We start from the raw sequence: 17,175 nt of genomic DNA on the forward strand, positions 1-17,175 counted from the left end.
CGTCCCACTTTTTTAAAAACAGAGCAGCAAGTCTGATCCAGGATACATAATCAAATCAATTGCGGTCCGACTCCCTCTAGTCATTTTTGTGTTTTACTTATTTCATTAAACAGTTCCCTTAAAGCATTTTGAGCCTCACCTGACACAGATACAGCTTATGTTGTTCCATCACCCCCCATATACACACAAAATACACTTTCCCCCACTACACAGAAGCTCAGATGCTCGCAGGCATGCGCACGCACACACACACACACACACACACACACACACACACACACACACACACACACACACACACACACACACACACACACACACACACACACACACACACACACACACACACACACACACACACACACACACACACACACACACACACACACACACACACACACACACACACACACACACACTTCCAGAGCATCATAACCTACTCAGTGCCTCTCAGAATGAACCAGTGAGGACACGCTGGAAGTCCCATTAGAGAGAATGAAGCTCAGATCTCATTCCAGCTTATCCTCATAGACAATTAAATGGTCACAATGGCAGCTGACAGAGGACCTTTCTGTCTGGAGTGTAAAATAGAGACGAGGATTCAGAGCTCTCTTAGTGTTGATGCACTTAGCTCTTACAGTTAGAGTTGATGCACATTTCCCCCAGAATGGAAATGAATGAACTTATAGACGTATCGGAATGGGTATTTTGTAAAAGGTTTTCCACAATGTGTATCCACAATAGTGTGTTGGTGGGTGTGTGCGTGCATGCGCCTGTATACGCTTGCATGCATTTACTGTGATGTGGGTATCTGTATGAATATCTAAGTCTGTTGCTATAATACTCTATGCTCTAGGACAGGGACTTGGACTGTCATCTGGAGGAAGCGAGAGAAGCAGGGCAGAGCTTGCCTGAGACCCAGGTCACTGATTGGCTGATCCAGCTGCTGCTTGGACTCCACTACATGCATAACAGGTTCATACGGTATTTATACTTTTGTCAAAAATGAAGAGTACATAAGGGGAGGTCTAAGAACCACAGGAATCTAAACAAGGATTTATTTTGGACTTCAAAGTATCATGATTGCATCGTGCAAGGTTTATTTCTTTATTGTATTCCTGCCTGTCTGCCTGTCTGCTGATGTCTGTTTGTCCTGCCTCCTCTGTCCCAGGCGCATCCTCCACAGAGATCTGAAGGCCAAAAATATCTTCCTGAAAAGGAACATAGTTAAAATCGGTGAGTTCCAATGCAGCAGTGGCCCATGGGAGTTTTTTTGTTTGTTTGAAATCTTTGTTAGTCCTTAAAAGTGCAGGGAGGCCGTGTCACTCCTGTTCAATTCTAAGGCTCTCTCCATATGTCTGCGGCATACAATTATCTACAAAGGTAATGGATGAATTGTCACGACTTCCACCGAAGTCGGGTCCGCTCCTTGTTTGGGCGGCACTCGGCGATCGGCGTCGCCAGTCTTCTAGCCATCATCGATCCATTTTTCATTTTCCATGTGTTTTGTCTTGTTTTTCCTCACACCTGGTTTCAATTCCCTCAATCATTTGTTGTGTATTTAACCCTCTGTTCCCCCCATGTCTTTGTCTGGGATTGTTTATTGTCAAATCAAATCAAATCTAATTGTATTTGTCACATGCACATGGTTAGCAGATGTTAATGCGAGTGTAGCAAAATGCTTGTGCTTCTAGTTCCGACAATGCAGTAATAACCAACAAGTAATCTAACTAACAATTCCAAAACTACTGTCTTATACACAGTGTAAGGGGATAAAGAATATGTACATAAAGATATATGAATGAGTGATGGTACAGAGCAGCATAGGCAAGATACAGTAGATGGTATCGAGTACAGTATATACATATGAGATGAGTATGTAAACAAAGTGGCATAGTTAAAGTGGCTAGTGATACATGTATTACATAAGGATGCAGTAGATGATATAGAGTACAGTATATACGTATGCATATGAGATTAATAATGTAGGGTATGTAACATTATATTAAGTAGCATTGTTTAAAGTGGCTAGTGATATATTTTACATCATTTCCCATCAATTCCCATTATTAAAGTGGCTGGAGTTGAGTCAGTGTCAGTGTGTTGGCAGCAGCCACTCAATGTTAGTGGTGGCTGTTTAACAGTCTGATGGCCTTGAGATAGAAGCTGTTTTTCAGTCTCTCGGTCCCAGCTTTGATGCACCTGTTCTGACCTCGCCTTCTGGATGATAGCGGGGTGAACAGGCAGTGGATTGGGTGGTTGTTGACCTTGATGATCTTTATGGCCTTCCTGTAACATTGGGTGGTGTAGGTGTCCTGGAGGGCAGGTAGTTTGCCCCCGGTGATGCGTTGTGCAGACCTCACTACCCTCTGGAGAGCCTTACGGTTGTGGGCGGAGCAGTTGCCGTACCAGGCGGTGATACAGCCCGCCAGGATGCTCTCGATTGTGCATCTGTAGAAGTTTGTGAGTGCTTTTGGTGACAAGCCAAATTTCTTCAGCCTCCTGAGGTTGAAGAGGCGCTGCTGCGCCTTCTTCACGATGCTGTCTGTGTGAGTGGACCAATTCAGTTTGTCTGTGATGTGTACGCCGAGGAACTTAAAACTTACTACCCTCTCCACTACTGTTCCATCGATGTGGATAGGGGGGTGTTCCCCTCTGCTGTTTCCTGAAGTCCACAATCATCTCCTTAGTTTTGTTGACATTGAGTGTGAGGTTATTTTCCTGACACCACACTCCGAGGGCCCTCACCTCCTCCCTGTAGGCCGTCTCGTCGTTGTTGGTAATCAAGCCTACCACTGTTGTGTCGTCCGCAAACTTGATGATTGAGTTGGAGGCGTGCGTGGCCACGCAGTCGTGGGTGAACAGGGAGTACAGGAGAGGGCTCAGAACGCACCCATGTGGGGCCCCAGTTTTGAGGATCAGCGGGGTGGAGATGTTGTTGCCTACCCTCACCACCTGGGGGTGGCCTGTCAGGAAGTCCAGTACCCAGTTGCACAGGGCGGGGTCGAGACCCAGGGTCTCGAGCTTGATGACGAGCTTGGAGGGTAATATGGTGTTGAATGCCGAGCTGTAGTCGATGAACAGCATTCTCACATAGGTATTCCTCTTGTCCAGATGGGTTAGGGCAGTGTGCAGTGTGGTTGAGATTGCATCGTCTGTGGACCTATTTGGGCGGTAAGCAAATTGGAGTGGGTCTAGGGTGTCAGGTAGGGTGGAGATGATATGGTCCTTGACTAGTCTCTCAAAGCACTTCATGATGACGGAAGTGAGTGCTACGGGGCGGTAGTTGTTTAGCTCAGTTACCTTAGCTTTCTTGGGAACAGGAACAATGGTGGCTTGTGCACGTGCTGTTTGGTGCGTGACGGGTTTTGTACCCAATATACTTGTTATTTTTATGCTGTGGGTTTTGCTATTAAACTGCTCCGGTTATTACTAAGTTCTGCTCTCCTGCGTCTGACTTCCCTGCCACCGATTACGCACCGATTACGCACCGATTACAGGAATACAAAACTGTTGAAAGTACACCCAGTTAATACACAGCACACGGTTTATAAACAGCACACCGTTTATACACAGCACATAGTTTATACACAGTTTATACAGTTTATACACAGCACACAGTTTATACACAGTTTATAAACAGCACACAGTTTATACACAGCACACAGTTTATACACAGCACACAGTTTATACACAGCACACAGTTTATACACAGCACACGGTTTATAAACAGCACACCGTTTATACACAGCACATAGTTTATACACAGTTTATACACAGCACACAGTTTATACACAGCACAGTTTATACACAGCACAGTTTATACACAGTTTATACACAGCACACAGTTTATACACAGTTTATACACAGCACACAGTTTATACACAGCACACAGTTTATACACAGCACAGTTTATACACAGTTTATACACAGCACACAGTTTATACACAGCACACAGTTTATACACAGCACAGTTTATACACAGTTTATACACAGCACACAGTTTATACACAGCACACAGTTTATACACAGCACAGTTTATACACAGTTTATACACAGCACACAGTTTATACACAGCACACAGTTTATACACAGCACACAGTTTATACACAGCACACAGTTTATACACAGCACAGTTTATACACAGCACACAGTTTATACACAGCACACAGTTTATACACAGCACACAGTTTATACACAGCACACAGTTTATACACAGCACACAGTTTATACACAGCACACAGTTTATACACAGCACACAGTTTATACACAGCACACAGTTTATACACAGTTTATACACAGCACACAGTTTATACACAGCACAGTTTATAAACAGCACACAGTTTATACACAGCACACAGTTTATACACAGCACACAGTTTATACACAGCACACAGTTTATACACAGCACACCGTTTATACACAGCACACAGTTTATACACAGCACACGTTTATACACAGTTTATACACAGCACACAGTTTATACACAGCACACAGTTTATACACAGCACACAGTTTATACACAGCACACCATCTGTAGCCCACTGTGTAAATCACTGCCAGTTGTTTGCTCACCAGATTTAGATCAAATATGTAATTCACTTGAACAAATTAAGACAATTGAACTGTCTCGACTTCCGCCGAAGTTGGTGCCTGTCCTTGTTCCGGCGGCGTTTGGCGGAAGACGGCATTTAGTACCACCTCTGGGCACTATGAGTACCTCGTCATGCCGTACAGGTTGAGGAATGCTCCATCAGTCTTCCAATCCTTTGTAGACGAGATTTTCCGGGACCTGCACGGGCAGGGTGTAGTGGTGGGTGTAGTGGTGTGGTGGTGTATATCAGCGACATTATGATATTATGATATTACCTCATTGCTTAAGAGGGGACCGATGCAACTGCAGTGGCCGGCTGGGGCAGACAGGGCTTTTGGTCACCTGAAGCCTCTGTTTACTCAGGCTCCCATGCTGGATCATCCCGATGCCTCCTTGGCATTTATAGTGGAGGTAGACGCGTCCGAGGCTGGGATAGGTGCTGTGCTGTCTCAGCGCTCGAGTATGCCACCCAAACTCCGCCCCTGTGCTTTCTTTTCGAAGAAGCGGCGGAGCTTAACTATGATGTGGGGGACCGGGAGCTACTGGCTGTCGTAAAGGCTCTGAAAGTGTGGAGACATTGGCTTAAGGGGGCTAAGCACCCTTTCCTCATCTGGACTGACCACCGCAATCTGGAGTACATCCTGCCGGCGAGAAGACTGAACCCTCGTCAGGCAAGGTGGGCCATGTTTTTCACCTGTTTTGTTTTCACCCTTTCTTACAGACCAGGTTCCCAGAACGTGAAGGCAGACGCACTGTCCTGGATGTATGACACAGAGGAGCGGCCCATGGATCCCACTCCCATACTTCAGCTTCTGGCCTCGTGGCACCGGTGGTGTGGGAGCTGGATGTGGACATCGAGCGGGCGTTACGTACAGAGCCCACTCCCCCCCCCAGTGTCCAGCTGGGCGACTGTATGCTCCGTACAGTCCGTTTGCTATATTGGGTCCACACGTCCCCCTCCTCTGGTCACCCTGGCATCGGTAGGTCAGTGTGCTGTCTTAGTGGGAAGTACTGGTGGCCCACTTTAGCTAAGGACGTGAGGGTTTATGTTTCCTCCTGCTCGGTGTGCGCCCAGTGCAAGGCTCCTAGACACCTGCCCAGAGGGAAATTACAACCCCTACCAGTCCCAACTATTGGTGGATTTCGTGAAGGATCTTCCTCCGTCACAGGGAAACACCACGATCCTGGCCGATCAGTTTTCTGCCATCTGCCTGTTCACCCTCCGTGTCGTCCCCGAGGCCGGTGTCGATGTGCTGCTGGAGCCCGCATCGGGAGGGGGGTACTTTCACAACTTCCGCCTAAGTTGGTGCCTCTCCTTGTTCCGGCGGTGTTCGGCGGACGATGTCACCGGTTTTCTAGCCGCTACTGATCTATGTTTCATTGTCCATTTGTTTTGTCTTTATTGTACACACCTGGTTTCCATGACATTATTATTTATTTCCCTATTTAAACTTACTGGATCCAAGATGGTGTAGCAGTAAGTCATCCTGTCGTATCGTGTCCCCTGTATATATCGTTTCTTTTTCGTTTTTACATATTTTTCTTCGCATATCTTTAAAAACATTTTGCTAAACCTACGCTTCCAAATACTCTCCTGCAACCCGCCTCACCCAATGTAGCTACTTTTTCCTAAAGTATTTATATTTACTTCAGAACCGGAACCCCTCAACTGAAGCTAGCCAGCTATGCTAGCGGTCTTCAGCTAACCGGTCATCAGCTAACCTTTAGCTCGGAAAGCTCTCGCCAGTTCGAACAACGCGACGCTAACCAGAGCATAACGGACCTATTTATTTTTTTATCCCCGGATTCCCACTGCAAACGGAACATTTTTCAGCTGGATCTTCACAACTAGCTATCTAGCTAAACCGCAACCCCGGATGATTACTCCTGCCTAGCGTTTCCACCCACTTAGCTTGAAGCTAGCCCGGCCAGAGAACCTGTGCTTACCACCGTAGCATACTCCTGGGCTACAATACCCGGGCCCACGACCGGTCTATCGATGTCACCGCATGAAGAGGAATAAACAGACTCACCCCATCGCGACGTCCCCCAAAGGCTAACTCTCTAGCCCTTGCTATCTCCTTGCTTGCTAATTCGGCATGCTAACTGCTAGCTTGTTTAGCCCAGGTCCGCTAACTGCTACCTTGTTTACCCCGGCCTGCTAACTGTTAGTTTGTTAGCACAGGTCTGCTAACCGTCTGCATCGCCGCGTCCCAAACACTCACTGGACCCATATGTACTTTCTATCTCTTTCTGATTTGTTTTAATTTGTTTATACCTCCGGAAACCTGCCTCACCCAATGTGATACGGAATCGCTATTATTTTTAATTTTTAGAACACACTCAAGAACCTCCAGAAGCTAACCAGCTAACTAGCTACAAGCTATTTAGTCATTGTTAGTTTTTTAACCTGGATAACACTCGCCAGTCCAGCTTCCCTGCCCCATCCACCGCTGCCCCCTGGACACTGATCACTTGGCTACATAGCTGATGCACGCTGGACTGTCCATTAATCACGGTACTCCATTCTGCTTGTTTGTTTTATCTGTCGGCTCCGTTGCCTAGTCAACGCCATTTTACCTGCTGTTTGTTGTGCTAGCTGACTAGCTGTTGCTGTCTCACCTACTGTTTTAGCTAGCTTTCCCAATTCAACACCTGTGATTACTGTATGCCTCGCTGTATGTCTCTCTCATATGTCAATATGCCTTGTATACTGTTGTTCAGGTTAGTGATCATTGTTTTAGTTCACAATGGAGCCCCTAGTTCCACTCTTCATACCCCTGTTACCTCCTTCGTCCCACCTCCCACACATGCGGTGACCTCACCCATTACAACCAGCATGTCCAGAGATACAACCTCTCTCATCATCACCCAGTGCCTGGGCTTACCTCCGCTGTACCCGCACCCCACCATACCCCTGTCTGCGCATTATGCCCTGAATATATTCTACCATGCCCAGAAACCTGCTCCTCTTATTCTCTGTCCCCAACGCTCTAGGCGACCAGTTTTGATAGCCTTCAGCCGCACCCTCATACTACTCCTTCTCTGCTCCGCGGGTGATGTGGAGGTAAACCCAGGCCCTGCATGTCCCCAGGTACCCTCATTTGTTGACTTCTGTGATCGAAAAGCCTTTCTGAAAGAGCTGCAAAACCTGGACCCGTATAAATCAGCTGGGCTTGACAATGGACCCTCTATTTCTGAAACTATCCGCCGCCATTGTTGCAACCCCTATTACCAGCCTGTTCAACCTCTCTTTCATATCGTCTGAGATCCCCAAGGATTGGAAAGCTGCCGCAGTCATCCCCCTCTTCAAAGGCGGAGACACCCTGGACCCAAACTGTTACAGACCTATATCCATCCTGCCCTGCCTATCTAAGGTCTTCGAAAGCCAAGTCAACAAACAGGTCACTGACCATCTCGAATCCCACCGTACCTTCTCCGGTGTGCAATCTGGTTTCCGAGCCTGTCACGGGTGCACCTCAGCCACACTCAAGGTACTAAACGATATCATAACCGCCATCGATAAAAGACAGTACTGTGCAGCCGTCTTCATCGACCTTGCCAAGGCTTTCGACTCTGTCAATCACCATATTCTTATCGGCAGACTCAGTAGCCTCGGTTTTTCGGATGACTGCCTTGCCTGGTTCACCAATTACTTTGCAGACAGAGTTCAGTGTGTCAAATCGGAGGGCATGCTGTCCGGTCCTCTGGCAGTCTTTATGGGGGTGCCACAGGGTTCAATTCTCGGGCCGACTCTTTTCTCTGTATATATCAATGATGTTGCTCTTGCTGCGGGCGATTCCCTGATCCACCTCTACGCAGACGACACCATTCTATATACTTTCGGCCCGTCATTGGACACTGTGCTATCTAACCTCCAAACGAGCTTCAATGCCATACAACACTCCTTCCGTGGCCTCCAACTGCTCTTAAACGCTAGTAAAACCAAATGCATGCTTTTCAACCGATCGCTGCCTGCACCCGCATGCCCGACTAGCATCACCACCCTGGATGGTTCCGACCTTGAATATGTGGACATCTATAAGTACCTAGGTGTCTGGCTAGACTGCAAACTCTCCTTCCAGACTCATATCAAACATCTCCAATCGAAAATCAAATCAAGAGTCGGATTTCTATTCCGCAACAAAGCCTCCTTCACTCACGCCGCCAAGCTTACCCTAGTAAAACTGACTATCCTACCGATCCTCGACTTCGGCGATGTCATCTACAAAATGGCTTCCAACACTCTACTCAGCAAACTGGATGCAGTTTATCACAGTGCCAACCGTTTTGTCACTAAAGCACCTTATACCACCCACCACTGCGACTTGTATGCTCTAGTCGGCTGGCCCTCGCTACATATTCGTTGCCAGACCCACTGGCTCCAGGTCATCTACAAGTCCATGCTAGGTAAAGCTCCGCCTTATCTCAGTTCACTGGTCACGATGGCAACACCCATCCGTAGCACGCGCTCCAGCAGGTGTATCTCACTGATCATCCCTAAAGCCAACACCTCATTTGCCGCCTTTCGTTCCAGTACTCTGCTGCCTGTGACTGGAACGAATTGCAAAAATCGCTGAAGTTGTAGACTTTATCTCCCTCACCAACTTCAAACATCAGCTATCTGAGCAGCTAACCGATCGCTGCAGCTGTACATAGTCTATTGGTAAATAGCCCACCCATTTTCACCTACCTCATCCCCACACTGTTTTTATTTATTTACTTTTCTGCTCTTTTGCACACCAATATCTCTACCTGTACATGACCATCTGATCATTTATCACTCCAGTGTTAATCTGCAAAATTGTAATTATTCGCCTACCTCCTCATGCCTTTTGCACACATTGTATATAGACTCCCTTTTTTTCTACTGTGTTATTGACTTGTTAATTGTTTACTCCATGTGTAACTCTGTGTTGTCTGTTCACACTGCTATGCTTTATCTTGGCCAGGTCGCAGTTGCAAATGAGAACTTGTTCTCAACTAGCCTACCTGGTTAAATAAAGGTGAAATAAGAAAAAAAATTAAACCCTCTGGTTCCCACATGGTTTTGTGCGTGTTTGTTCGTTGTGAAGTGTTCGCTATTTTATGTGAGCTGGAGTATTTTCCCTGCATGGAATTTATTTTGTTGTTTATTCGAGTAAAGTATGTTATTTATGTCATGCAGGTGAAAGAGGACCCAAAAGCGACTTAACAGAAACAGAGTTTATTTAAGTCCAAACAGGGAATAACCGAAATCCTCTAGTCTGTAGAGGGGAATAACTGGAGAAGCGGCCACAGACTGCAGGTCGCTTCGGGTAGGCGCAGGCCGTAGTAGACAGAGACACCTGCTCACACGCAGCATCTGATGAAGGCAAAAAACACGACAGGACAGGGCGATACACAATCACAGCAAAAACACGACAGGACAGGGCGAAACGCAATCACAGCATGGTGAATACTAAACAAGGAACCGACGGGACAGGAACGGAACACAAAGGAATAAATAGGGACTCTAATCAGGGGAAAGGATCGGGAACAGGTGTGGGAAGACTAAATGATGATTAGGGGAATAGGAACAGCTGGGAGCAGGAACGGAACGATAGAGAGAAGAGAGAGCGAGAGAGTGAGAGGGGGAGGGGGAGAGAGAGGGATAGAAAGAGGGAAAGAACCCAATAAGACCAGCAGAGGGAAACGAACAGAATGGGGAGCACAGGGACAAGACATGATAATAAATGACAAACATGACAGTACCCCCCCACTCACCGAGCGCCTCCTGGCGCACTCGAGGAGGAATCCTGGCGGCAACGGAGGAAATCATCGATGAGTGAACGGTCCAGCACGTCCCGAGACGGAACCCAACTCCTCTCCTCAGGACCGTAACCCTCCCAATCCACTAAGTATTGGTGACCCCGTCCCCGAGAACGCATGTCCATGATCTTATGTACCTTGTAAATAGGTGCGCTCTCGACAAGGACGGGAGGGGGGAGGAAGACGAACGGGGTGCGAAGAAAGGGCTTAACACAGGAGACATGGAAGACAGGATGGACGCGACGAAGATGTCGCGGAAGAAGCAGTCGCACAGCGACAGGATTGACGACCTGGGAGACACGGAACGGACCAATGAACCGCGGAGTCAACTTACGAGAAGCTGTCGTAAGAGGAAGGTTGCGAGTGGAAAGCCACACTCTCTGGCCGCAACAATACCTTGGACTCTTAATCCTGCGTTTATTGGCGGCTCTCACCGTCTGTGCCCTGTAACGGCAAAGTGCAGACCTCACCCTCCTCCAGGTGCGCTCACAACGTTGGACAAACGCTTGAGCGGAGGGAACGCTGGACTCGGCAAGCTGGGATGAGAACAGAGGAGGCTGGTAACCCAGACTACTCTGAAACGGAGATAACCCGGTAGCAGACGAAGGAAGCGAATTGTGAGCGTATTCTGCCCAGGGGAGCTGTTCTGCCCAAGACGCAGGGTTTCTGAAAGAAAGGCTGCGTAGTATGCGACCAATCGTCTGATTGGCCCTCTCTGCTTGACCGTTAGACTGGGGATGAAACCCGGAAGAGAGACTGACGGACGCACCAATCAAACGACAGAACTCCCTCCAAAACTGTGACGTGAATTGCGGGCCTCTGTCTGAAACGGCGTCTAACGGGAGGCCATGAATTCTGAATACATTCTCAATAATGATTTGTGCCGTCTCCTTAGCGGAAGGAAGTTTAGCGAGGGGAATGAAATGTGCCGCCTTAGAGAACCTATCGACAACCGTCAGAATCACAGTCTTCCCCGCAGACAAAGGCAGACCGGTAATGAAGTCTAAGGCAATGTGAGACCATGGTCGAGAAGGAATGGGGAGCGGTCTGAGACGACCGGCAGGAGGAGAGTTACCCGACTTAGTCTGCGCGCAGTCCGAACAAGCAGCCACGAAACGGCGCGTGTCACGCTCCTGAGTCGGCCACCAAAAGCGCTGGCGAATAGACGCAAGAGTGCCTCGAACACCGGGATGACCAGCTAACTTGGCAGAGTGAGCCCACTGAAGAACAGCCAGACGAGTGGAAACAGGAACGAAAAAGGAGGTTACTAGGACAAGCGCGCGGCGACGCAGTGTGCGTGAGTGCTTGCTTAACCTGTCTTTCAATTCCCCAGACTGTTAACCCGACAACACGCCCATAAGGAAGAATCCCCTCGGGATCAGTAGAAGCCACAGAAGAACTAAACAGACGGGATAAGGCATCAGGCTTGGTGTTCTTGCTACCCGGACGGTAAGAAATCACAAACTCGAAACGAGCGAAAAACAACGCCCAACGAGCTTGACGGGCATTAAGTCGTTTGGCAGAACGGATGTACTCAAGGTTCTTATGGTCTGTCCAAACGACAAAAGGAACGGTCGCCCCTCCAACCACTGTCGCCATTCGCCTAGGGCTAAGCGGATGGCGAGCAGTTCACGGTTACCCACATCATAGTTGCGCTCAGATGGCGACAGGCGATGAGAAAAATAAGCGCAAGGATGAACCTTATCGTCAGACTGGAAGCGCTGGGATAGAATGGCTCCCACGCCTACCTCTGAAGCGTCAACCTCGACAATGAATTGTCTAGTGACGTCAGGAGTAACGAGGATAGGAGCGGACGTAAAACGTTTTTTTAGAAGATCAAAAGCTCCCTGGGCGGAACCGGACCACTTAAAACACGTCTTGACAGAAGTAAGAGCTGTGAGAGGGGCAGCAACTTGACCGAAATTACGAATGAAACGCCGATAGAAATTAGCGAAACCTAAAAAGCGCTGCAACTCGACACGTGACCTTGGAACGGGCCAATCACTGACAGCTTGACCTTAGCGGAATCCATCTGAATGCCTTCAGTGGAAATAACGGAACCGAGAAAAGTAATGGAGGAGACATGAAAAGAGCACTTCTCAGCCTTTACGTAGAGACAATTCTCTAAAAGGCGCTGTAGAACACGTCGAACGTGCTGAACATGAATCTCGAGTGACGGAGAAAAAATCAGGATATCGTCAAGATAGACAAAAACAAAAATGTTCAGCATGTCTCTCAGAACATCATTAACTAATGCCTGAAAAACAGCTGGCGCATTGGCGAGACCGAACGGCAGAACCCGGTACTCAAAATGCCCTAACGGAGTGTTAAACGCCGTTTTCCACTCGTCCCCCTCTCTGATGCGCACGAGATGGTAAGCGTTACGAAGGTCCAACTTAGTAAAGCACCTGGCTCCCTGCAGAATCTCGAAGGCTGATGACATAAGGGGAAGCGGATAACGATTCTTAACCGTTATGTCATTCAGCCCTCGATAATCCACGCAGGGGCGCAGAGTACCGTCCTTCTTCTTAACAAAAAGAACCCCGCCCCGGCCGGAGAAGAAGAAGGCACTATGGTACCGGCGTCAAGAGACACAGACAAATAATCCTCGAGAGCCTTACGTTCGGGAGCCGACAGAGAGTATAGTCTACCTCGAGGAGGAGTGGTCCCCGGAAGGAGATCAATACTACAATCATACGACCGGTGAGGAGGAAGGGAGTTGGCTCGGGACCGACTGAAGACCGTGCGCAGATCATGATATTCCTCCGGCACTCCTGTCAAATCGCCAGGTTCCTCCTGAGAAGTAGGGACAGAAGAAACGGGAGGGATGGCAGACATTAAACACTTCACATGACAAGAAACGTTCCAGGATAGGATAGAATTACTAGACCAATTAATAGAAGGATTATGACATACTAGCCAGGGATGACCCAAAACAAAAGGTGTAAACGGTGAACGGAAAATCAAAAAAGAAATAGTCTCACTGTGGTTACCAGATACTGTGAGGGTTAAAGGTAGTGTCTCAAATCTGATACTGGGAAGATGACTACCATCTAAGGCGAACATGGGCGTAGGCTTCTCTAACTCTCTGAAAGGAATGTCATGTTTCCGAACCCATGCTTCGTCCATGAAACAACCCTCAGCCCCAGAGTCTATCAAGGCACTACATGTAGCACCCGAACCGGTCCAGCGTAGGTGGACCGACAAAGTAGTACAGGACTTTGATGGAGAGACTTGAGTAGTTGCGCTCACCTGTAGCCCTCCGCTTACAGATGAGCTCTGGCTTTTACTGGACATGAATTAACAAAATGTCCAGCAACTCCGCAATAGAGGCACAGGCGGTTGGTGATCCTCCGTTCCCTCTCCTTATTCGAGATGCGAATCCCTCCCAGCTGCATGGGCTCAGTCTCAAAGCCAGAGGAGGGAGATGGTTGCGATGCGGAGCAGGGAAACACCGTTGATGCGAGCTCTCTTCCACGAGCCCGGTGACGAAGATCTACCCGTCGTTCTATGCGGATGGCGAGAGCAATCAAAGAGTCCACATCTGAAGGAACCTCCCGGGAGAGAATCTCATCCTTAACCACTGCGTGGAGTCCCTCCAGAAAACGAGCGAGCAGCGCCGGCTCGTTCCACTCACTAGAGGCAGCAAGAGTGCGAAACTCAATATAATAATCCGTTATGGACCGTTCACCTTGGCATAAGGAAGCCAGGGCCCTAGAAGCCTCCCCACCAAAAACTGAACGGTCAAAAACCCGAATCATCTCCTCTTTAAAGTTCTGGAATTTGTTAGAGCAATCAGCCCTTGCCTCCCAGATAGCTGTGCCCCATTCTCGAGCCCGGCCAGTAAGGAGTGAAATGACGTAAGCAACCCGAGCTCTCTCTCTAGAGTATGTGTTGGGTTGGAGAGAGAACACAATCTCACACTGCGTGAGAAAGGAGCGGCACTCAGTGGGCTGCCCGGAGTAGCAAGGTGGGTTATTAACCCTAGGTTCTGGAGGCTCGGCAGGCCAGGAAGTAACAGGTGGCACGAGACGTAGACTCTGGAACTGTCCAGAGAGGTCGGAAACCTGAGCGGCCAGGTTCTCCACGGCATGGCGAGCAGCAGACAATTCCTGCTCGTGTCTGCCGAGCATGGCTCCTTGGATCTCGACGGCAGTGTAACGAGCGTCTGAAGTCGCTGGGTCCATTCCTTGGTCGGTTCCTTCTGTCATGCAGGTGAAAGAGGACCCAAAAGCGACTTAACAGAAACAGAGTTTATTCAAGTCCAAACAGGGAATAACCGAAATCCTCTAGTCTGTAGAGGGGAATAACTGGAGAAGCGGCCACAGACTGCAGGTCGCTTCGGGTAGGCGCAGGCCGTAGTAGACAGAGACACCTGCTCACACGCAGCATCTGATGAAGGCAAAAAACACGACAGGACAGGGCGATACACAATCACAGCAAAAACACGACAGGACAGGGCGAAACGCAATCACAGCATGGTGAATACTAAACAAGGAACCGACGGGACAGGAACGGAACACAAAGGAATAAATAGGGACTCTAATCAGGGAAAGGATCGGGAACAGGTGTGGGAAGACTAAATGATGATTAGGGGAATAGGAACAGCTGGGAGCAGGAACGGAACGATAGAGAGAAGAGAGAGCGAGAGAGTGAGAGGGGGAAGGGGAGAGAGAGGGATAGAAAGAGGGAAAGAACCCAATAAGACCAGCAGAGGGAAACGAACAGAATGGGGAGCACAGGGACAAGACATGATAATAAATGACAAACATGACAATTTACTCAGTTAGTTCTGTGTCCTGTGCCTGACTCCTTCCTATCCGCTGCACATTGACACTTGACAAGAACATAATCAGGGCCATGCACTTTAATGTGCTGATGGTTCAATTCCAAACAGAAAACGGTCTACTTTAATGTGATAATGGTCCAATTCTAAAAACAGAAAATGTGCTAAAGGTTCAATTCCAAACAGAAAACGGTCTACTTTAATGTAATAATGGTTCAATTCTAAAAACAGAAAATGTGCTGATGGTTCAATTCCAAACAGAAAATGTGCTGATGGTTCAATTCCAAACAGAAAGCTGTCTACTTTAATGTGTCTTTCCTCTTCCTATGATGAATCATCCTTGTCACTCGAAAGCGGACTGGATAGGTGAAAGCAATATGGCGGACACTTCTTTCAGCCTTTTTATTGTCCTTCTGCATAGTGCTCACACCCACCCCCCTGGTCCTTGCAGATGGGATCAATGAGGGCACAGGAAATAGGAACAGGTTCCAGTTTGGAAATAATCAAAGTCTGGATAAGAGCGTCTGCTAAATGACTTAAATGTAAATGTAAATTTAGTATTATTAGGCAATGCATTGTTGCTGTTTATTGTTCTTTGTTTTGTTTCCTATCTTATGCAAATTGCACTCTACAAATATAATATATTATTATTATAAGTGTTGCTCTTCCTCCGTTCAGGTGATTTTGGGGTGTCCTGTCTGCTGATGGGGTCATGTGACCTGGCCACCACCTTCACGGGCACGCCTTACTACATGAGCCCTGAAGTCCTGAACCACCACGGTTACGACTCCAAGTCTGATATCTGGTAGGAAGGTGGAGCAGCACACTGAGGCTCAAAGACAGAAAGGTCAAAGTTAGGTTAAAGTTCAAATGTAAAGAAAGGTAAGGTTAGATAGGTTGAACGGTGAGTGGACATTGACATTTATCTTGATGCTGCACTGTGTGTTTATGTGTGTAGTGACTTTCTTAACACTTGTAACACATGTTTTGTGTTGTGGCAGCCACCACAAGTTCTATTATGTGAATGCTTGTCATGTTTAAAACCTTTAATGAAACAAACACCTGTTTAGAGCTCTGTGTTTTGAAGATGAGTTATTTTTTGATTCTCATTCCCCTCCGAACCTCAAGAGAGTTGTTGACATCCAGTTTCCTCCTCCGTCTCTGCTTTCTGCTAAGGCTACAGTGCAGAGTTCAGAATGCTGTGTAATGCTGTCACGTATCAAGGCAGACACTCATTGTGAGATTTGGCTGGCATTTCCTTCAAAGCAGTCCAAAAGGAGCATGGCTAAGAGGCACTTTGGATATGGACTGGAATATGTGATGAGTAATGAAGTGTAGAAGAGGGGTAGAAATGGATTCATGTATAATGATGAATGGAGTCGATACGGCCGTTGGTCTGATCAGCAGGAGAGCATAAAGAACACCTTTAATGCCAAGAGCGACTACAGATCCCTCATCTTTTACTGCAGTCTGAAGTGCAAGCATCTACTGAACTCAAAGTTGTTTGAAAAGAATGCAACAGTAGTAACTGTACATGACTTCCCTCAGCACCAGTGCTCCATGGTTTCAAATAATAGTCTTTATGAGAAGTTATTCATGAAGAAGAATCTGTGTAGAGCCGGTAGAACATAGTACTGAATGGAGACAAAAGGTCTGTCAACTCTGCACTGTCCCTCCCAGCTGCCAGCAGCTTCCTTCCCCCCCTGGCCTTCCCCCCTTCCTTCTCTATTCATCTGTTTTCAAGAGGAAATTACCACTAATCCCAGAGTGGGAGTGGAAAATTGTCTTATTTTATCCAACAGAGAGGAAGAGACCAATAAGCCAATTGAGAAGATGGTGGCGATCTCAGACACTGATACACAGCCCTCTGGGTAGTCTGTTGCCTCCCACTCCTCCTCACTCCGCTAGGCTCAGCGTCTCTTCCCATAGACCACACTAATGAGAGAGGAAGTGGTCACCTCACGCCTCGACCACTCTACTGTACCACGCACGGCCCGTTTAGCTG

At 47.8% G+C, this 17,175-nt stretch overlaps 1 protein-coding gene across 1 annotated transcript in view; it reads left to right on the forward strand.

Annotated features, from left to right (window-relative positions):
* Nucleotides 1-856: 856 nt before the first annotated feature.
* Nucleotides 857-17,175, forward strand: part of LOC124028417 (serine/threonine-protein kinase Nek11-like) — a gene marked incomplete at both ends in the record, with an annotated part of 32,887 nt that continues 16,568 nt past the window's right edge. The window contains 3 exons of the mRNA XM_046340471.1: nucleotides 857-975; nucleotides 1,172-1,236; nucleotides 15,849-15,975. Of these exons, the coding sequence (XP_046196427.1) occupies nucleotides 857-975; nucleotides 1,172-1,236; nucleotides 15,849-15,975 (311 nt within the window). The remainder of the gene's footprint in view (nucleotides 976-1,171; nucleotides 1,237-15,848; nucleotides 15,976-17,175) is intronic.

Source organism: Oncorhynchus gorbuscha, unplaced genomic scaffold (genome assembly GCF_021184085.1).
Source record: "Oncorhynchus gorbuscha isolate QuinsamMale2020 ecotype Even-year unplaced genomic scaffold, OgorEven_v1.0 Un_scaffold_4105, whole genome shotgun sequence".
Lineage (NCBI taxonomy): Eukaryota > Metazoa > Chordata > Actinopteri > Salmoniformes > Salmonidae > Oncorhynchus > Oncorhynchus gorbuscha.